General features: G+C 40.1%; 1 protein-coding gene across 4 annotated transcripts in view; it reads right to left on the bottom strand.

Moving 5' to 3' along the window:
• The window catches only part of STK32C (serine/threonine kinase 32C), a 233122-nt gene extending 210805 nt beyond the window's left edge, over nucleotides 1-22317 (bottom strand). For 2 of the 4 annotated variants that reach the window (XM_034775989.1, XM_034775990.1), the window contains exon 1: nucleotides 21921-22317. In XM_034775989.1, coding sequence (XP_034631880.1) covers nucleotides 21921-22005 — 85 coding nt within the window. In that variant the 5' untranslated portion in view covers nucleotides 22006-22317. Of the gene's footprint in view, nucleotides 1-21623; nucleotides 21679-21920 lie in introns of all 4 variants that reach the window. The other 2 variants (XM_034775988.1, XM_034775987.1) reach the window with 2 other exon arrangements.
• Nucleotides 22318-22764: the final 447 nt, after the last annotated feature.

Here is a 22764-nt window from a genome sequence, read left to right as displayed (position 1 = left end):
CTGCAGGCATCTGCTCAAATGGTGGCAAACTTGGAAACTCTAGAATGCCAGAACTGGGGATGTGATTATTTAGAACTTTAAAAGCATGCTCTGTATTTTATTCCAGACCTATAGACCTTCTGTTCTCAACAGCTTGTAGAGTGGCCTTTGGAGAACAGATCAGGTAGGAATTTGTCCTAACAAATTTTATCAAGGAAGCCCATCAGTTCTGAAATATTTAAAGTGACATTTCAACTCTATTTCTGACTTTTCTGGGTGTGCCTTCACCCCTCTTTATCAATGAAGTGCCTCAAGGATTGTAGCATATATTTTCTCTATTTAATTTTAGGCAAGCAGTCTCCACTGCCTTCAGGATTTGTTTAAACTTATGTTCTTTCTTAGACTACCCTTAAACTCAATTGTCCCTCTAGGCCTTGCAAAATCTCTCTCCTTTTCCTTCAGAAGATGTCTGGGGTGTTTGTGATATGATTAAAGGAAGTGACAAAACCAATATCAGCTGAATGACATTATATAAGTTGTCAGGATGAAGCAGCAATTGCCAGAATCCGCTAACTGAATTGAGTGAGCAGAATATTGTTGCTCAGTTAACCTATGGGCCAGATTCACCACTATGCTCTGGCTGCTTTGTGCTGCTACAGTGAAACAAAACCACCATACACCTGATTTAAATGGCTAGTCACTAGAGTGGCACAAAACAGCCGGAGTAAACCAGTGAATCTAATCCTGTATTTATCCTCTTTACTGCTTCAGTCTTTAGATATCGTAGGAGCAACCCCCTCCTGCATATTAGTTCAGTAACACACTACTGCACCATTTTTTCATCCTTTCCAGCTCTTCCTTCACTGTGGGAAGCAGCAGGATCAGCCTTTAATGGTATCCACACTGGTTCTCCTTGTCAGCAATCCACTTTAGCTGAACACCATCCCAACTTCCTCTGTGCATTTATGAGGCCCATCACAATGGATGCAGGTCAGTCTAGATGGTTACACAATGTCCTTTTTCCTTACATTTGCAGCACATGATTCCACTGGCTGAGCAGACTTCTTCTGTCCTTTTCCCATCCCACACCTGCCACAATTTTCCCCAGAGAATTTAGGGCCTGCTCCTACTCCCACTGAAATCACTGGCAACTTTCCTATTGACTTCTATGATGGAGGATCAGAGCCTAAATGCACTAAAGCAGCATTTTTATGGGGCTGGCCATTTCCCATGGGGAATTTTTCTTTGCTATTACTTTAATTATGCTTCCTTGCTGGATGGCTTGCCATTTCACTAGTTCATACTGCTGTTGCTGTTCCAGAGTAGCTCCATAATTTTTCAGAAAGTTCCTGGTTAAAATCCCAAATGATGATGATCTTCTTACTGATAAAGTCACAATGCTTTCCTTATAAATGCTCTTATAAATCTTATAAATGACTTTAATAAATGCTTCTTTATTGCCAATGGATTTTGTGCCCTTTGGTAAAAGCTTCCTGTTCATATAGTACATTCCTTTTTGGAGTGGAATGCTTATCAAACTTCATAAGACTGATGGCACAGTTATTCTTAACTCCTCCAATGAGGGTAAGTGAGTTATAAAACACTTTCAACTTCACTCTCCATTGCATAAATTAATGAACTGACCTGTACATACTTCAGTGCTCTCTATCTTTTAAGCTTCATTGCAGTTCAGAGTCTGGTTAAGTTTTGCTTCCACTCAGTCTCTTCAATGGACATATCAAACTGAAAATAGTGTGGAGGGTTCAACATTTGTATCTTATCTTCCTCTTATTTAGATTCAAAAGAAGGTAATTTCTGATCCTGGTAATGAATCAGTCAGTTTCTTCTAATTCTCAAGAAGAAAGGGGTTAAAATAAGGAAACCAGTATTATCCATAAAACTTCTCTCTCTACCTTAAAGTAGATCTTCTGCTTAGAACTCTTCCCAGACTTCTCCTGCCGGGTTTCCTTTCACAGATTTACAGAAACAGTTTAGACATCCTTGCACTAGGCACTGAGTAATGACTCCAGCACCAGGCACATTGTATGGAACACTTATTTTAAAGGTCCTAACGATACCAACTCTGTTTCAAACAAATAGCACCTTGGAATCATTCATCTGAGAAAATTAGTATCATGAGAACATTTCCTATCTAATTGTTCACAGTGGGAAAGTATCTTTACCTCACTTCTAAAAGATAAGAGAATTACTTCAATGTTGAAATGTCTTGAAGTTCCAGAAATGAACCTTTTAACCTCCTTAGAAAAGGAGCACCGAGTCTGTCATGTAATATTTACTAGTAGCTCAATCCTTCTCTACCTTAGGGAAAGGCAGATGTGAAAACTCACAACTTTCTTAGTCTTGGGAGCGGGGGAGGGGGGATGTTTAAACAGCTGAACACTATTTTTAAATGTACATTCTGTGTGCATTGTACACAACTTACATTGGACTTTTTTTTAAAGGATAAATGGATAAACTTCAGCCTCCCAGTATCTGCATACATTTAGTGCCCACAAAAGAATGCATTTGCCATTTTTGTCCCCAAAGATGAATTCAAAGTATCAGTGATTACATATCTAGCTACTTTATTTGCACCTAGATCTAGTAATTAAAAATAGAAATACTGAGATTTGCACACGCAGTTTGACAAGCACACGCAGCAAATGACATGACAGATAACAGAGGATAGATGCGCTAAAGGCATTTGATTAAAGGTCAGATTTAAAGAGCAAAGGGCTAGGAAACCAATGCTGATGCCGGATTGGACTGAGAAGAATTTCAAGGTAGAGAGTAGCTAATATGCAGAGTTAGAAATACTTTTTTGTAAGAGTTATATAAGTGTTTGGAAGAAAAGGATAATTAGTGAGTGGGCCAAGTTCTGATCCCAGAGATATCCAGAAGGTTGCCAATGAAATCAGCAGCAGTATTGCCTGAGAGCCTTGCATGTGCATCCAAAAAGCACAATTTGGATCATTGTGGGAGTACAATTGCTTAATAGAGGTATCTGGATACATTGTTGGTCAATTAATAAACCATATGTGCAGTCAGATGGACTCTCCAGAATTCTGAAAATCATTAGATAGTATTAACTGAGAGAGAAAAATAGCATATCCAAAAATGTGAAAAATATATTTGAAGATAAGATATATTTTGCAATACATTTAAAAAACATATTTTCAGTGAAATCCTTTACAAAAGTATTGAAGTAGATTGTCTTTTAAATGAATCATACAGTAAGCACCATAGGCACTGGAAAATGTATATGTATGTACCTAAACTGAAGTTAGACAAGCATAGAATAACCGAAGCATGGCCCTAGAAAAAGAATAGTGTCTATTCTCATGCCTAGGTCCTAGTCATGTTTACAAATTGATAACTTTAGTTAATTCTACTCTTATGCTCAAAAGGCCAGATTTGGCTCTGTTATATCAATGTAAATCCAGACTGGTATTTCCCCATATTTATGTTGGTCTGACTGAGATAGATTATAGCCTACAATGTGTATATTTTAAGTCAACCAAAATGATTGATTTTTTTCCTGGAAGAAAAAAGGAGAGAGATACCACTAATCAGAGTTTAAAACATGTTTGCGCTATGCCAGAATGATTTTCAATTACCAAACCATCTGCATGTAAAATATTTCTGCATTATACAAATCACTCAAAAGAACTCACTATTATTTTTAATTGATAAAAGATAACGCTGAAAAGGAGTAGAACTGTTCATTTTTAAAATATTCTTTTCTCAGAGAGCTGTAGCCATTTCATAAGCCCATCAGCTGACTCCAAGGGGTATAGGCCTCCATTCACAAAGGTACTTGGCACCTAAACTGCACATCTCAGTGCCTAAATTCCAGCTGTAGGCTCCACTGTGATCCACAAAACTCCTGCTGAACCCTGTAGGCTCTTCACCTCACTTGGCACCTAAGTTTCTGCCACTTCTGGGAATCTAAATGCCTATCTCCCATCTAAGCCTCAGAGCTATCCACAAACCAGGAAGCATTTGCCCTCCTATATTGCATCTAGGGCCTGATCCAGTAGATGTGCTGAGTGGCCATTTACTGGACTGGCTCCCATTCAAAATCTAGGAGGAGAGAGTGGTGCCGCCACCCACCTTATACAAACTTTTAGCACAGTGGTGAGACCACTCAGCTGGGACGTGTGAGAGGCTGGTTTAATTCTCGCCTATCTGCCAGAGGGCAGGGAGAGAGGATTTGAACAGAGGGTCTCCCACCTCTAACCACTAATCTATGGAATATTCTGATGTGCGGCTCCCTCGGTCTCTCCTGGTGAAGCTGTTCCACTGTGGATAAATACTTAGGGCCAGAGAGTGAGTGAGAGTGACTGACTCTGTAGCCTAGTGGTTAGGAAACACATCTGCAAGATAGTGGGACTAGATCCTGGGTCACCTATTTCAATCAGGTGTTCACTCATTCTCACAAGAAATGATTTAGGAACCTAAGCTGCCTGACTCCAGGAGAGGGGTTCACTTTCTTGGATCACTAGCAGAGATAGGGACCTTCCTGTATCCTGAACTTGAGCATCTCTCTTCTCTCTCTATCAGAGGGGAAGGACTTAGCACACACCATTTGATACCCTCATAAGTACATGAATACTACTGGGAGCTTAAGAGAACATACCTTCTCTTTCACTTTTAAGTTAAGGCAAATCAAGACACATTGTCCTTTCCTTGATAAGTAATATAGTTTGATTTTTCCGGATTATGCCTTATCTTTACATACCTGTGTTGTTTTCACTTAAATATTTTTTCTGATGGTCTTTAAATTAGACTGAAAAATACATCAAGCTGCACAGTTAAACACAAGCCTAGCCCACCAGAAATTACCTTTTTGGGCTGCTTCACAGTTGTGGGAATTCTTGGCATTCCATACCATTACCTCTGCCTACAGCTAACTTCACCATCATACCAAGTCTATGTAAATGGTGTTGAGGTATTATACCGAGGGAACTGGAGAGAGTCCTCCAATGTTTGTCTAGACATCAGTGTTAAAAGCTACCACTCAAAGACTTTAAATTATTAGTCCCACCTATTGGCCTTTGCCTCTTCTAAGCAGTTCAGAGGGTAGCAGGCAATAGATGTTATAAAAGGCTCTCTGGATAAGTTCCAGAAAAGAGTAGTCAGCCAGGAAAGAATATGAAGTTTTAACTTTAGTATTTTACCTATGTTATTTTAATGCCTATGACCTCTCCTCACAATCCCCACTTCTTACCCCTCTGCAATATTTATGGAATTGCCATTCCAGTACAGCCAGGGTTGTTGTTCTGCTTTGAAATAACAAGAAAAGGCACCTGTACTCCCAACCCACAGCCATTCAAGAAAGTCATGGTCAGAAAAATAGATTGTAAACCAAACTGATAAATATTTCTAAAGATTAGTAACTATCTGGACCCGGAGATGCAGCTCTGCTGATTAGAGCAGCAGGCTTATTTTTTCCCCTCCTCTTTTTAAACAAATCTTTTAACAAGTAATTTACAGCACATGGAAGCTTAGTGAATTCATCTTTGACCTTAATAAATAGGATTGTGGATTTTATGGCAGCCTTACTGGGCACCAGTCCATAGTTTTCTAATCAAAACCCACAATATTTCATTCAACATAGTTCAACAGAGCTGGCAATTCCTGCTAAGCGGAGGTCAAAAGGAATCATTCTTTGACTCTGTCACAGGGTGAGCTGTCCCTTTAAGCATGTTGGGGCTCAGACTCAACTGGGCCAGGTTTAGCCAGAGCCGCCCAGAGGATTCAGGGTGCCTGGGGCAAAGCAATTTCGGGGGCCCCTTCCATAAAAAAAGTTGCAATACTATAGAATACTATATTCTCATGGGGGCCCCTGCGGGGTCTGGGGCAAATTGCCCCGCCCCTGCCCGGGCGGCCCTGGGTTTAGCTCATCTCCCCAGCTGAAGAGAATGAAATCAGGGATCACATGATGGGAGTATGTGACTAGAAGCTAGGCTTCACAGGGAGTATATGGGCAACCTAAGCCTAGTCTGAGAGAGTTTAGGAAGGGAATCTGCTTGGAAAAGGGTAGCTGAGAAAGTTCTAGAGGTCCCAGGAAGGAGAAAGAGACACCTGCAAGAAGTAGGAGTATATTAAGGGATAAGCCTCTGGTGAGATTCCTGACCTGTAGGGAAAAAGAGCCTGCTTGGGGAGAAACCCTAGACTGGGAGGCTAGGGAAACCTATTATAAACTGAAAGGACTAATGCAGCCTGAGTAGATGATTTGTGTTTTGAACTTTGGCCCAGATCCACTCAGGTATTTAGGCTCCTAATTTCCACTGAAATCAATGGAGCCTAAATACCTGGGTGGATCTGGGCCTTTGTCAATACTGCAGACTTCTAAAAGGGGAGACTGTTCAGAAAATACACACAATATGAAGTCTGATTCTGTAGGAAAGAAAGGGAAACTGAGGCCACAGCAAGGCCTGATGCTGGATGGCTAAAGGGAAGTAAAGAAATTGAAAATCAACAGGTCATTGTATCACCAGATTTAATGACACACAAATCTTTGAAAAGGACTCTTGATGTGTACGTAATCTTGTATAAGAACTTACCAAATAGTGAATTACAATAATAGAATATCAATGCTATTTGTTCTCTGCACATAAGGTCTGATTCTGCTCTCAAGCTGGAGTAAATCAAGAGTAACTCCACTGATTTCAGTGGAGTTATACAAATGTTAACTCAGTGTAAGTGCCATCAGATCCACAAGATATGGAGCTCTCACACTGTATGGAGACACCAGGAAAAGAATAAGACTCAAATCTATAAAGCCTTGTTCTGGTGAGTAATCTTCAGTCAAGGGAGTAGTCCCAACTGAGATCAGTGGAACGACCTATGTGAGTAAGGAATTTCAGAATCAGACCCATAAGAGCACATTTCTATACATGATGCTTATAATTTTATAAAGTTCTACTTTTTGTATAAACTACTCTTTTTTTTTTTCAAAGTCTGCTGTTGCTGCTCTGGTACACCTTCAATAACTTCTTGCCTCTCTGACAATTTAATTTTGCAATTGGAAATGTAATAATGATTTTGATACAGTTCACTTGAACTCAGTAATGATGAGGCAGAGCCGAAGATGATCATCCTTCTGCACCTGTTTTTCTTTTATTCAATTGGCCATTGCTTATTACAGTCTGCAAATGAGGGGTTAAATCTAGACTTTGTGTAGCACCATTGAAGTCAATGGAATTGCACAGGGATGAACTTGGTCCCATCTGCCCTAGAAGATATTTCTGTGAATCTACAGTACTAGTGAGGGATTTTCAATTTGATCCAAACATCTACAAAATAAACCATTTGGCAGGTTTCCAGGTAATAAACCTGTCAACTAAATTATGTAAAAAGATTTTCCCAACCAAGACAAACTATATTGCTACCTAATAAAAGCTTCATGCGGCTCCTTCAAAAGCCAGCTGATCATCCTAAAGGGAGGGAAAATGCAACCTCTTGCAAGTTAGCAGAATATAACTTTCAGAAGTACTGATACTTCATTTACTACGTTACACTAGGGCCCATCCCTGCATGCAAAATGCCCACTGGGACTTAGCTGGGAGTTAAATGTGCATAAAAACTTTGGGACTAGGACTAACATGTTCAAAAGCATATCGGCTCATAAGTTGCTTATGCCCCAATTTCAAAAGTGACTAAGGGTACATCTACACTACAGGAGGGAGTCGATTTAAGATACGCAAATTCAGCTACATGAATAGCGTAGCTGAATTCGACGTATCGCAGCCGACTTACCCCATTGTGAGGACGGCGGCAAAATCGACTTCTGCGGCTTTCTGTCAGCGGCGCTTACTACCACCTCTGCTGGTGGAGTAAGAGCGCCGATTCGGGGATCGATTGTCGCGTCCCAACGGGACGCGATAAATCGATCCCCGAGAGGTCGATTTCTACCCGCCGATTCAGGCGGGTAGTATAGACCTAGCCTAAGGGACATGAAGCCTAAGTGTCACTGACTTTCAATGAGACTTAGGCTCCTAACTCACTTTTGTTTTTAAATATATTTCTAAATATTTCACATTTTACCTTAGGCTTATCTTGAAAAGGACATGAACAACACTGACAAAACAGATAGATTGATCCTCTCCCTTAAAAAAATTAGGTTGTTAAAAAAACCTCTGATGCTGAATAAATGCCAAACCCTCCAAAATGAGGGCTACAATTGATGGGCAACCCTATCACAGTAAGATTACCAGGATAAAACTCGGAATATATGCCCCTGACTCTCTGCTACATCCATGTTGGTGGGATGGGAGAAGATTGAAAATGTGATTCCTGCTCTCCACATGCATCACAACAGTAGAACTGACAGACAGAGCAGCAGAATAACATGATGGTCACACAGGGACTCCACATTGGCAGCAGATCTTAAGACTGGGTTTATTGGTGTCTAGCCACTCAAATAAAACTCATGCTGCTGAAGTGCTTATTTGCGGGGGGGGGAGGGGGGTGTGTGAACATTTTTGTGCCAGTTAACATTGAAAGTGTCCCTTTTAAGTGCATATTGAGAGTGCATATTTTTTCTTGTTAATGAATGTACATTATATATACTTTCACAACAAGAAAGTACAACATCCCAAGATGTTTCCTTTGTATTACAACCACATTTGAAAGGCAATTTATGTTTTCTTCACTTTTTACTTGTATCATGTCTGTTCCTTATTTGGCAGAGACTAGCTGGAAGGGTAAATGAAAGTGGGCATCAGTAGGCTGAGAGAAGGAGGTAGACAGTATACCCATAGGTATTGTTATAGGGCAAAAGTTTCCCAGCAGTGGAAACAGTGCTTTTAAAGTTGGTAGGAGTTCAGCTTGCAGTGTTATTGTCGTCATTTCCCCCGTTATGGAGACCAGTGGAATTACACTGCTGTAAATGAGTGGAGTATCAGATCCTTCTTGGTTATTCAATGGGAGGAACACATATGCAGCAAATTAATCAATCTGGGTAACTGATACAGTGAAAGCATTAACCGACTCCTGTGGATTTTGTGTGTGTGTGTAAGTAAAATTCAGATTTTTTTTCCAGTGTCGATATGTGAATTGTACTCTACAAAATATACTAAAGGCCAGATTCACTGAATATACTGGGGTTGAGCAAGGTGTAAGTCAGCAAAGAATTTAGGCGGATATTTCTAAAATGAAAAGCCAATAAAATAGCCTTGCTTCTCGCATATCTGAGCTCGTTCTGTTTCTGTAGTTGCCCAATTAGTCATTGTATTAAACTGTATCAGAATTCCCTGCCTGTAAACGAAAAAATAATTACTCATTACATATGCCCTAACCTTTCTTTGTGACGGGTGCATTGCTTTAATATTTCACTCTGATTACACTTTAAAAAATAAAAGCATCTGGCTCGTAACAAAACTTAACAACTTAAATGATGGGGAGAAAGAGAGAACTACTGCATGGCAGTGATGAGTTGAAAGGTTGCATTACAAGTGTAATAATAACTTATTAATTTACTTACCAATATGGGCTAGGAGTTTTCCAAACAAATAAGGAGACATTCCCCCTGCCCAAGTGACATTACAACCCATCTAGGTGAGATATGGAGGTGGAAGACAATAAAAGCAAGTAACTGAGTGGAGATAGTCCGTATGGGACTTGTGGGTCCACCTTCATTTTTCCTTCCCTTCTCTGTCTTTCTCATCATGATGACTTCATACAGGCGAGGATGGGGACAGAAGGAGGGCTAGGATGAATGCGCCTACTAGAAGAAGCACATTTTAAGTAGAAATTTGAAGGAGGTGAGGTTTGAAAGAGCAAAGAGGTGAGGATGGAGAGATGGCAGACCATGTCAAGAGAGAATTCTAGGCACAGGGGGATGCATAGAAGGAAGCATGGAGAAAAGAATGGGAGAATGGTGTACAGTGGCTATGATTTGGGTGCTTCTACTAGCCTCAGGCAATCTGATTACATCCTAATAATATTCATGTCCCTATACGGTCTCCTACATAAGGGGAAAAAATAGTTAAGAAACTCCATCAGGTTCCTGTTGCAGAGTTCTTGATTCATGTTCCCAACAGGGTAGGGGTCAGAGTCTTACAGAGAATATATGAGTTATGGCTTTAAATCCTTGTGAAGCCCAAGGGTCCACAGAGAAATGAGGCTTTGTTCCTAGACCCCTTTAACAGCTGTTCCCCAAGAGCAGCTATATTGCAGAATAAGAGGTGTAGAACTAGCACTATTAACATACATTTTAAAGTGCTTTGTGGTGTTTTCAGACCCTTCTGATTGTGTGAATTGCTTTTATTCTCAGTTTTCCTTAGTTGTGCTCCAAATATCACAATGTTTTAAAAAGAAAAAGATCTCGTTTTCATGGAAACCTTCTCCAAAATGTTCCTTTCTCCACCTTATTCCTGAATTTTTCCAAAATATATTTTTGAGCAATATAGAAGTGACAAAGTCTGGAAAAAACTGAAGAAAATATATTTAGGGCTGGTCTACACTGGGAACTTACATCAGGCATAGCTACATGTTTCAGGGGTGTGAATAATCCACGCCGCCGAAAGATGTAGTTATGCTGACATATCCCCCAGTGTAGACAGCACTAAGTTGATGGAAGAATTCTTCTATCATCGTAGCTACTACCTCTCGGTGAGGTGGATTACCTATGCCGCAGGGAGAACCCCTCCTGTCTGTGTAAGTAGTGTCAACACTGAAGCACTACAGCTGCAACAGTTTAAATGTAGATATATCTTTTGATTGCTTCAAACTTGATTCTGATTGCAAGTCAGTTATGAACAGCTCAGCTCTGGTTCCATGGGTAGGATTAGAACATAAGGGGTAACTCAGTCAATTATCAGACAATTCACTTTAGTTCATCTGCATACTACAATCTTATTGGTAAAAATGTGGTAAACATCCTTTTGGATTTTTCCCTGTACTCTGTCATCTAGTGAATCAGACTTATCTCCTGCCTGTCATATAAACAGCAAGCTAGATGTTATAGCTGAGGCAGCTTAATAATTTAAAATGTCATGTCAAGGCTAGGTAAGTAAAGTAAAATCATTTTTGTGCTATGTCATCCTTAACTGGATTTTGTTGATCTCAACCAGCTCCTTTAACACTGATTTTTTTTAAATGAATATATCCATTAAATATGTATGTAAAATGAACATTGTCTGCTCTAGTCTTGGCTGTAGTCATGTATCAAGCATATTTCACAATTATTGAAGTTTTGAAGTACAAATTTTTAAAAATTATGTATGTTATGCTTTATATTTCCTGTTGATAAATCAATTACATTAAACACACTAAAAACCGCATGATGAATTACATCGGTCACAATCTCTCCACCTAGTCCCATAGTCCTCCACCAAATATTGTTCAAAACTGTCCTGAAATCAAACCATAGTTTTGAAAAACACCTCTGAAGTGTTTCTCCTCTTTTGCTGTCACTTCTGTGTTTCATTAGTAAGCAGAAGCAAAGAATGATATTGCATCTAGGCATCTACCTGATAACTGTCCTCCACTTATTTCTGAGCATGCAAAACCGGCAAACAGAAAGCTGAGCCTGCACTTTGCAAGCTAAAACATCTGTCCAAAATTCTAACACACACAATCTTTACATAATCTAACATCTATAAGTGCATGTGCGAGTGGTAGCACTGCACCCACAACACCAACTGGACTCAGTGCAAATGCTAACATGTAAGGATTTACACATATAGGTGTAGTGCAAAGTGTGGGCGGAAATTTGGGCACATGCTATTTTGCACATACTGAAATAGAATCTGCAGGCTGAAAATCTGGCCCTTTATATGACACTTTCATTAAAAATTCCTAAAATATCCTTCAGCCACATCAGCGTTGGTGGTAGTAGTTAGAGCTGTAAGCAAACAGTGCTTTTCACGCAACGTAAAAAGGCAAGGTCTATCTCCAAAAGGCTTACTATCTAAGGACCTGATCCTGCAAGGTGCTAAGTTTCTTTGCCTTCTGGTTCCTGAGCAATTAGGATGCACTTGGATTACATTTTCCAGCTTTTCTCCACATCTGTGAGGACCAGAAACTTACTTTAAAATGCCATGATCAATTGACTCCAAGAGCTGGGGCTTTATGAAAAACACCAAATATCACAATACTCATGATAAAACTGTCAGTTGGCAACACAGCATGATGTAGCTGCTCTCGGGACACAGCTGTTGAAGGAGTCCAGGAACAAAGCCTGATTTCATTGTGGATCCGCAAACTCCACAAGGATTTAAAGCTTCACCTCCAGTGGCTTCAGTTTCTCAACACCTGGCTGGAGCAGACAGGATCAGATCCAGAGGAGGAGTTAGAGCATATGGAGGTGTGTAAGGAAGAAGAGTGGAGATAAAGGTAAAACACTTGCAAATATTAAATCTACATACACCCCCTGATGACTTCTCAAACCACTTGAGTTTTTCTCCCAAGATTACTACAAAGATATAATAAGAATATGCTGATGCATATACAAACCTATAGATCATCAGTACCTTGTTCAAAGTTAAAATGGAGATTATTTTAAGCACCTTACCCCATGTTTTGCAATTTCAGGTCTGTTTCCATGGGGATTGGAGCAGCACTGTAGCAGCTGGCAGCATGGCTGTTAAAACTATTGTAAATTTCAGCTGTGACTGCCAGTGAGAAAAGTAAATGCCATTTTTTTCAAACACTACTTTACAGACTTTAAGCACCTTTAGGGTCCTGTAGACTCACAAGTGTTTTAACTTTTACTAGACAAACAGTCAGGAAAACGCCATCAAGATGCTTAATGCTGCTTCCCTTTACATAGGAATAATTATTGTAGAATAATGATATTTCTCAACCAGAGCACTGATAGCAGTCATCCATGCAGCTAGACTTTTCACAAATTAGATTTTTATTGCAATTTTATATTTCTATATAGATATGATGGATACAGGAGAGAGGATACATGGTGTGGTATAAAGGTTTGACTGCCAGAAGTTTCAAATGGCTGCAATCCTCAGGAGATGAGAAAACCATATTTAAATGTTGCATTAAGAAGTTAAATCTAAGTAAAGGGACTAAGGCTGAGATTTTCAAAGGAGCCAGGCACCCAACTTCCATTGCAATTCAGTGAGATTTGGGAATCTAACTCCCTTGGTCTTCTTTCAAAATCCAAACCTATATTTTTCAATATTTAAAAATAGTTTAGCTATTTCTGTTATAAGGAGAAAAGGCTCATTCTGAGTATCCCCGTCCCCACATATTTATTAAAAAAAAAATCTGTACAATTGTGGTAGACAGCAAAGATCTATAATGTTCAGAAGGTGAGCTAGCCTCTAAGGAGATGAAACAGGCCTAGAAGCACTGCTGCCTGCCACTTCTTCCTCCAACTACAAAGGCAGGAAATCAAATTTATGGGATATGCTCACCGGCCTGACATTTCTAGCTTCTTATCCAAATAGACAATCCTTGGTCATTTTTTTTAATTATTCCAGTAAGGTGGATTCTACCAGAACTTCCTGGCTTAAGGAATTAAAATACTGATTGTCCTTTGAGGGTAAAAAAGCCCTAAATTCTATATAACCTAATTTGAGGATTATTCCTGTAGTATTGACTACAGTGAAAGCTTTTCTGAGTAGACAATAAGAGTTGTGCCTGTGGAGTGCATGACTGGGCTCTTTATTAGACAGGTTAATTTTGGTATTAATAAGATGAGCTGGAGACAAACCTGATCTTACCCCCACCCCATTCAACTATAAAGGTCCTAGGGACTTCAGTGGATCTGGGATCAGACCCAAGAACAAGGCAATTCCTAAGTGTAACAGCAAAAATTAGATGTTAGCTTTAAAAGCCCTTAGACCAGTTGCAATTTCTAATTTCAGTTTGTATTCCTCAAATGTGGTACCCAAAAGACAAAAGCCTTCATACCTAATAATTTCAATTTAAACAAAGGAATGGACAGCTAAATCGATTACACCAAATGTATTGATATGTCCCTGACTTTCTTTCAGCTAGCCGTTTTGATGCTGTTAGAGAAGCCACGCTGGAAATTCACTTTACGGTTCTTCTTCAGTTCATTTTTAGATAATTTCATATTAAAACACTGTGATAGTGTAGGGAGCTAGCACTCAGGCTTCAGTCAGCACCCTGGAGAAAGCGACAGGGATGTGTAAGCTAACTGGCTAATTAGGGTGGGAGACTGGGTGAGCCAATTAGGCCATCAACTGAGGGGTATAAAGGACATAGGAAGGGAGCAAGTAAAGCCGACTGAGCTCAGTGCGAACAAGAAACTCAAGGAAAGGACATCTCTGTTCTTCCCTGGCCTTGTGGGAAGGGGCTGAAGGTAGAGAAACATGGTAACAATGTTGCTGAATGGGACTATACCGAGAATGGGAATGTAACTAAATCACACACAGTTGCTACTCTACACAGTGAGTCTGAGAGTTCCTACAGCATCTGAGAATGGAGGTGGAGTGTGCCCTGTTAAAGACAATAAATACTGTTAATTTTTATATCTCATTCTGTTATAGGTACTGCAGGCAGCACCTCCTATAGTTAAGGTTGCCCAACACTACTACTTATAAAAACCTGTCTTTAGTTGCTTATAACTTTGCCAAACTTTAAACATTCAAGCTAAAATTTTTCTGTCAGTCTCAGCCATATATAAGAATAAATTTATGCAATTGGTTCAGCATTTCTAAGAACAACATTAGGGGAAATTATGATGTTTTGTCCATATTAAAAATTCTTACAACTGTTTCATTGAAAAGCGCTAGCTCCTCCATGTTTTGGAGTAGGGACTCCAAACTTGGTGGGCGGGCAGCGAGTGGTCCCAATGTCAAGATGTGCATATTGTTTTTCCTATGGAAAAACTTCCCAAATTTGGTCAAGTTATAAGCCTTTGAAAACTTCTGATAGGTACAGATAGGAATCAGAAGCACAGAGAGGTTAAGGTTGAAGCCAGAGGTCCTGTAGAAAAACGTGATCATGTAATTTTAAGACTGTATCATAATGCATGAGCACAGGGAGACTGAATGAAGGTTGTACAGACAACCTTAATCCTGACATTTCCCAACCTTTGTGTGCTTCATTTTGCAACCCGCAATTTTTTTTAAACACTTAAGTGTTATATTTTTTCCTCTTCGTGCATGCTAGGGAATGTGGAGTCCCATGGATTTTCTTGTAATTTTCTTTACTTCAAAAACAATTGGATTCACTGTAAAGGATGGAAGACTCATATTGTGACAGCCTGTACCCCTATGCTCACCCCTTTTATAGGACTGTGGTAAAACTTGTACAAAGTATGCCTTATGAGGTGTCATTTGAAAACCCATGATTTGCTAATCATTATTGTCTTGGTAAAATATATGTGGCAACATTGTATGTAAAGTTATAAGATTCCACTGTGTGATATTACTGAGGCATGTTCCAGCAGTTATGCCTCCAGAACTTGGGAAGCGGGGGATGTTGCTGCAACCCCGGGCCTGAAGTGGTTTCCATTATATACAGGGTTTACAGTTTGTTTCAATGGCTCTCAGCACCCCGTCTGGTGGGCAATCACAAACCTGTTACCTAGAGACAAAAGGCTAACTAATGCCTCAGTTGAGTGTCAATGAGTTCAAATGGACCACCACCTGATTAAGTGACCACTCTTTGGCAGGAGAGATGGTGTGGGTCAAAAAAAAAATCTACAGTTTGACAAAAAAAGCAGCTTGAGGTTCCTATCCACACAAACTTTGTCTCCTGAGCCTCACCTGGAGATTCTTGGGCAAGAGAAATGACTATAAGGGGAGAGAGCAGATGTCCCAAACCATCTCTCCCTTTCTCTCTACCCACAGAATCAACAACACTTGAAGAACAAAGGAAGCAGCACTGGACTGGGGAGGAACCCTGACTAAAAGATTCAGCCAGTAAGACTGTTGGAACTTGTGGTGAGAAAAACCTTTGCTTTGAATTGACTTAGCTTGTTAAATTAGTATTAGTTGTGTTTTACCTTTTATTTCTTTGTAACCAATTCTGACTTTTATGCCTCATTATTTGTAATGACTTAAAAACTACCTTTCTGTAGTTAATAAACTTTTTTCATTGTTTTATCTAAACCAATGTGCTTGATGAAGCATTTGGGATAACAGGATGTGTGCATATGAGTTTCTATTAATGAAATGATGGACTTGATATGAGCCTGTATTGTAAGGAGGGTTCTGGACTGTACAGGATGCAACATTTATGGAGGAAGTCTGGAACTGGGAGTTTGTTTGTGTTGCCCTGCTGTACAATTCATGAGTGGCTGGTTATAGCATTTATAAAGTATAAGTGGGAGGAGGCTGTGTGTAAGCAGGCCAGGAGTGGTTGTTCTCATGGCAAAGTAATGTAAAAGGCATCCCAGATTAGAGAATTGAGGGGACACAGCTGTTCATCAGTCCAGATTGTACTCTGGGTAATGTCTCCCACACCTCATTTTTTAAAACAATTTCGAGGGGGAAGGAGCGTTTGCATCAGATTAGTTAGAAATCCTGACAATGTTGAGTTCATGTCAGATAGGACTATGCCAATTAATAACCTCTGATTAATCTAAAATATACTATATATGGTGCAGTTCAATTTGGGAAAGACCTTGTTTCTTGTCAGAAAATTATCATTGAAAAGCATCTCCAGATGGAAAGCTGTAACAAGTAGCTAAAGCTGATACATTTTTAGAAAACATCATAGATGCCAAACCAGTTTTCTATACAAATAATAGCTCTTAAATCTAACAATTTCAGAGCAGTGGGGAAAACTGCTCTATGGATGTGTTCTGTCTGTTGGCTTTTGTAAATAATCACAAAGCATGAGGAACACTTCTTTCTTTTCAAGACCAACTTTACAGATAGCTGGAGCATAACATTGAAATGCTGTGAAGCATTTCAAAGGTTAGACCAGTAAACATGAACAGGGATACATGCGTGTTATAATCAAGGGCAAGACTAAAATGTGGATTTATCAAAAGCAGTTGCCTTATCACTTCTATATCAGTTTAGATTAAATTCAACAACATGTTTTTTCTTGGGCTACACACAAATTTATTAAGTAATATTAGCTGATTTTCCTATTTGGGGGAAAGTATCCTGGAAAAAGATTTTTGTGGTCATGGTGGATAATTGGCCAAATATAAGCTCCCCGTGTGATGCTGTGGCTAAAAGGACTAATGCAATCTTTGGATGTATGAACAGGAAAATCTCAAGTAGGAGTAGGGAGCTTATATGACCTTTGTATTTGTCACTGGTGTGACTGCTACTGGAATACAGCATCTAGTTCTGGTATCAAGAATTAAGGGGAAATGTTGGAAAAATTGGAGAGTTTTTTGAGAAGAGCCACAAGAATAATTAAAGGATTGGAAAATATGCTTTCTAGTGAAAAACTCAAGGAGCTTCAATCTATTTAGTGTATCAAAAAGAAGGTTAAAGAATAATTTGATCAGTCTATAAGTACCTATGTGGGAAACAAATAGGACAGTTGAGAGTTCTTCAGTCTAGAAGACAAAAGAATCACAAGATCTAGTGACTGGAATCTGAAGCTAGACAGACTTTCAATACTGCATAATATTTTTTTAACAGGGAGTGTGATTAAGCACTGGAACAAATTATTAAGTGTTCTGCTGGATTCTCCATCAGTGGACACTTTTTAAAATTAGGAATATATCTTTTCTAAAAGAGATGCTCTGGTTCAACCACAGCTATTGGACCTGAAGTAATAATTAATTCAAGGAAGACCTATGACCAATGTTATGCAGGCGGTCAGACTAGATGATCACAATGGTCCCTTCTGGCCTTAAAATCTAATATTCAGGTTTCACTGGAGGAAAAATTTGAACTTTGTATTAACCGGCAAAATACGATGTTTTTGTATTTATAGTAAGCTTTCACCTTTGATTTTTAGACAACTATGTCTTTAATTCATTATGCTTGTCATATATATAATTTTGTCATTAGAAACATATACCAGTCTACTTTTTGCCCTTTTTAAAAAAAACCCTGACAATTGTGATAATATATGGAGAATTACTGACGACATCTCACATCAAATTGAAATATTAATTGGCTCTTTATTTCAGGAAGTAATCGGAATGTCTTAAGAGATCTCCATAGCAACCATGCTGTGCCAGTAAATATGAGTGCACCAGATCAACACTGTAATTGCTCTGAATATACTAACAAGCAATGATGGAAAAAACAGGCAATACTAAAAAAAAAAAAAAAAAATGTTTATACATCTATTCTATTATAAAAACACTGCTTGTAAGTACCCTTTTTATTTATAATCATTCTTTGGCAATGTTTCCTCACTTGGAAACATTACTTTTCTCTTTAAAGGTATAGAGTCTGTTCAGAAAAAAATGCCTTCTAAACTATATTGTGAGGCTGACTTTCTAAAGCATTTTACAATTATCTCACTCATTGCTTTTGTTACCTCTTAACATTCAAAATGGGGCACAGTGTGTTTCTATGGTTCCAATCCTGCAGCTACCTAAATCAAAAAATTCTAATAGAGTTCATGGGAGTTCCATGGACACAGCAGCCACATAGGCAGGCCCATACACAGCTAATCAGTTGAATGTACTAGGTTTTACTGGATTTTGCAATATCAGTCCCAACACCACTCTTACTTTACATTCCAGTCACATCACAACACTGCTTAGTAACTAGTTGTAATGTTCATAGATTCATAGATTCTAGGGCTGGAAGGGTCCTCGAGAGGTCATCAAGTCCAGTCCCCTACCCTCATGTTGTACCTGTAGCATTCTAATAGTTACATTCTGTACTCCTTAATAATATGAAAGAGATGCCAGTGTTAATAATTCTTCAATGCTAATTACTTTGAATGGCTAGTAAAGGCTTGTTAGCCAATAACCACTAGCTACTTTTTTAATATAATTTTCTCATACTTAGTATATCTTACAGAGCAGTGATTTTCAACCTGTGGACCATGGACCCCTGGGGCTCTGCAGACTGTCTAAGATTTCCAAAGGGGTCTGCACCTCCATTTGAAATTAGCTAGCGGTATGCAAATTGAAAAAAGATTAAAAACCACTGTTTTAGTCCAAAAGTAGAGCCTCAATTTTGACCTCACTTACACAGGTGACATCAATAGAAATACATAGAATCATAGGACTGGAAGGGACCTTGAGAGGTCATTCAGTCCAGTGCCATGCACTCATGGCTGGACCAAGTATTAGCTACACCATCCCTGACAGGTGTTTGTCTAACCTGCTCTTAAAAATCTCCAATGATGGAGATTCCACAACCACCCTAGGCAATTTAGTCCAGTGCTTAACCACCCTGACAGTTAGGAAGTTTTTCCTAATGCCTAACCTAAACCTCCTTTGCTGCAATGTAAGCCCATTGCTTCTTGTCCTATCCTCCGAGGTTAAGAACAATATTTTTTTCTCCCTCCTCCTTGTAACAACTCACGTAATAAAGGCAAAATTGTGCCCTGAGGGTTCACAATATATATAATAATAATAATAATCTGAACCTAATGTATTTAGTGTGAAATTCTAGCCCTGCTGACATCAGAAGGAGTTTTGCCATTGACTTCAATGAGCCACTATTTCACCCTGACAACTTTAGCAGTTATTAACGAGTTTATAAAGATGTAAAACATTGTCACATACAAGGAAAACAACCCTTGCTGGTGTGCTTGAAAATAGTTATTCAGGGAGTAAAAGAAAATTAGGGTCATATTCTGGTCCTGATTCATCAAGATACTTAAACACGTATGAGCATGAGCGCTCATGTGCTCAAACTTAGTCATGCACTTAAGTACCTTTCTGAATCAGGACCTTTGTGTGGCCTTAAACCTATTAAACTTCATTAGAACTCCATGAGGTGTAAATCGGTGAAGAATTTGGCAGCTAAAAATTCTTTGAGATCAACAGTATTAAGATCTGGAACAATATTAAACAGATATTAGTGATGAAGACAAGCATACACTACTTCAAGGTGACTTAACATTCAAACTTATTGTCCCTCAAGGTAAAGAAGTAATGTATGATCATCTTAACAGAAGTGAATGTAATTTTATGATATTGCACTCTAAACTTACACTCACCATTGTCCAATCTTCTGAGCTTTGCTCTTATTCATGGTAGTCACAGAATGTCATGTGTCACCAGAAGCTGAAGCGTCATATTTTTAGTTATAGCAAAGAAGCCTCATCATTAACTTCTGTTTTCCTTCTCTGTTCTTTTAAACGAGGCATTATTTCTTAACAACTACCCTATCTTTACAGAGGGCCTGCAAACCCTCTGTGTCAGTCACTCCAATTGAAATCAATAGGATTTCCATATTTGAATGACCATGCCGGATTGGGTTCTAATTATGCTCATTCTTGCTTATCACACTGCATGCAAATAGCAATGGTGAAAATCACATTGCCCAGCTACTTAACAGAATATGTGTTTATCAGATGTGTCAGCTTTGAGTACTTAATCCATCCTTTTATCTGTGAAAGCTGAGATGACAAGACTGAAATTACACAGTACTCCTAGATCCTGTAAATTGGAAGTCAAACTTGTTCACACTTTGGGTCCTAGATTGAAATGACAAGATAGTGCTGGCCCCCTCATTCTACCCAACCAGAGTTCCAGCAATCTCTGTGCAAGACCTTCCTGACTGTGAATCTCCCACTAGGAGAGCTCCTCTTGTGATGGGGGTGAAGGAAGACCACATTAACTCTGTGATTCAATACTGCCAAAATAGCTTTTTAGTTAGAGCCTGCCCCCAAAGCAAATCACTGTAAGATAGCACCCCCCACCCCCTATCTAGATAAGAAAACTACTCAGATGAGGCGAACAAAGCACACCCCATTCTGCCACCTATAGTGCATATGTATGTATTGGAGGCATTGGTTTAACAAAGGAAACATTCATGTTGATGGTTTTGTGAAAGCCGTTCTCTCACATGGCCAATAACTCCAAAAAAATATTTCCTAATATTCTAACATCCAAGTTCATGACACTAAAACTGTGTCAAAATGCTGTCTTAGAAATCCTGCATATGCTTCATCAACCTGAAAGGCAACAAATATAGTTCCAACATCTCTTTAATGTGTTGTCTATTACATGCACACTTCCTTTTAACTTTTGATTTTTCCATTTAAATTTTAAAATCACTGTACCACCTCCCCTCTCCTCAGACAGGTAAACATGTTCTGCGTGCTAATGATGCAAGAGGAAAAAGCACAGCACCAATATGAGACTTTCACAATCTGTGGACAGAAGGCTCAGACAGCGGCAAAGGTGAGAATTCGGGTTGGGGAGCAGTCTATGATCCACACAGGTTAACTTTCTCCCCGTATTCATGGGTCTACTGCAAGATATTGTATAAATTATAGGTTTACACATTATAAATGACAAATCCAATTATCGCTCTCTCCAGCACCAGTCAGGCAACTGGAAATTCAACAGATGACCCACCACGTGTGTGCACGCTAGGGATTCTGCCATATCAGCTGCATACATCTTGTGATCGTCTCTCAGCCCAGAGAAATAAAGTGGGGGGTTGTGACACTTTCAACGGTAAACCTTATTTTAGTGTGTTTGCCTTCCCTGTTCTCCATGGTGCACTTACTGTCAAACCATAAGCATAAGTTTGCTTTACACAAACACCACCTCAATAGAATTTAAAATTGTTTCATTCACACACACACACCTCTCACAACTCTTTCTCCAAGTTCCTGGAGCCTGTCTCTCCCCCAGATAGGTGCCTGCAATTGATTAAAGAATTTCCCGTCAGAAAGGATCCGTCCTAGCTCTCTTCACTCCCAAAGTAAAGCCGATCCCTGTGAAATAAAAGTTGCCTGTCTCAACTCCCGCTGTGACTTGCGATCACCCTCGGCCCCTGGGTGCGGGCCGAGCCGGGGGGCTCTGGGTGTGCACCTCGCTAGGTTCTGACCGCCCGGGAAAGGACTGGCGGGGGCAGCCGGGTGCGGGACCGCACAGTACTCACCATCCTCCTTCTCATCGAACACGGGTCTCTTGGAAGAAGAAGTGGTCGCTCCCATCCTTTTCTTCCACTTGCCCCAGTGAAACATTGGAAGAGGAGGCGAGCTGGCATCCCCTGGCGCCCGGTGATCTCGGCGAGCCTGGCGCGGCGGCGGCGGCGGCAGCAGCAGGCAAAACCCCTTCAAGATGGATCTGTGCGTACGCGCCTCCCTCTCCTCCTCTGGGCGCCTTTCCTCACGCCTCGCTCGCCCAGGCTTTTGTCTGTCCGGCACGCATGGCCCTGGCCGCAGAACCTGCCGCTGGCTGCACACGCCCAGGCGCCGAGGGGAACTGCCGCCTCTGCTCCCCGCTGGTCCTGCCCTATCGGCGCTACTGCAGCCGAAGGAGCCCGCTGGAGCCAGGGGATGCGAACAGCGGCAACAGAATCAAGCGAACCCCTCTCCTCCTACCGCTCAGCAAGGGCAACGCAGCCCCAGCCCATGGGCAGCCGGAGCGTGTGGGGCCGGTGCCCTATGTGAATGTGCAGGGCCCTAATTACAGCTAGGTGGCGCCCAAACTGTGCGAACGAGGAATTACCTTTAACCTTTTGAGCTCATCGAGATGCTGACTTCTGTGGGTGGCTTGGATGTAGGGAGAATTTAATGGGAGCTGAGCACATTTCCCACCCTCCCCCTTGCGATTTGAATGGTAAAAGATGTATCTGACTTGTTTTGAATTAATGATCGATTGTGATCGATACAGCTGTCTTACTAGTCAGGTGTTCCATGGGGGTGCGAATAACAGCTAAGGAGCAACATTTTTCTCCAGCATGTGTTAACAAGGAAAAACAAGTAATGGTAATACAAACA

This window comes from Trachemys scripta, chromosome 7 (assembly GCF_013100865.1).
Source record: "Trachemys scripta elegans isolate TJP31775 chromosome 7, CAS_Tse_1.0, whole genome shotgun sequence".
Lineage (NCBI taxonomy): Eukaryota > Metazoa > Chordata > Testudines > Emydidae > Trachemys > Trachemys scripta.
Note: the sequence above shows the minus strand (reverse complement) of the source record. Positions and strands in the feature narration are given on the sequence as shown.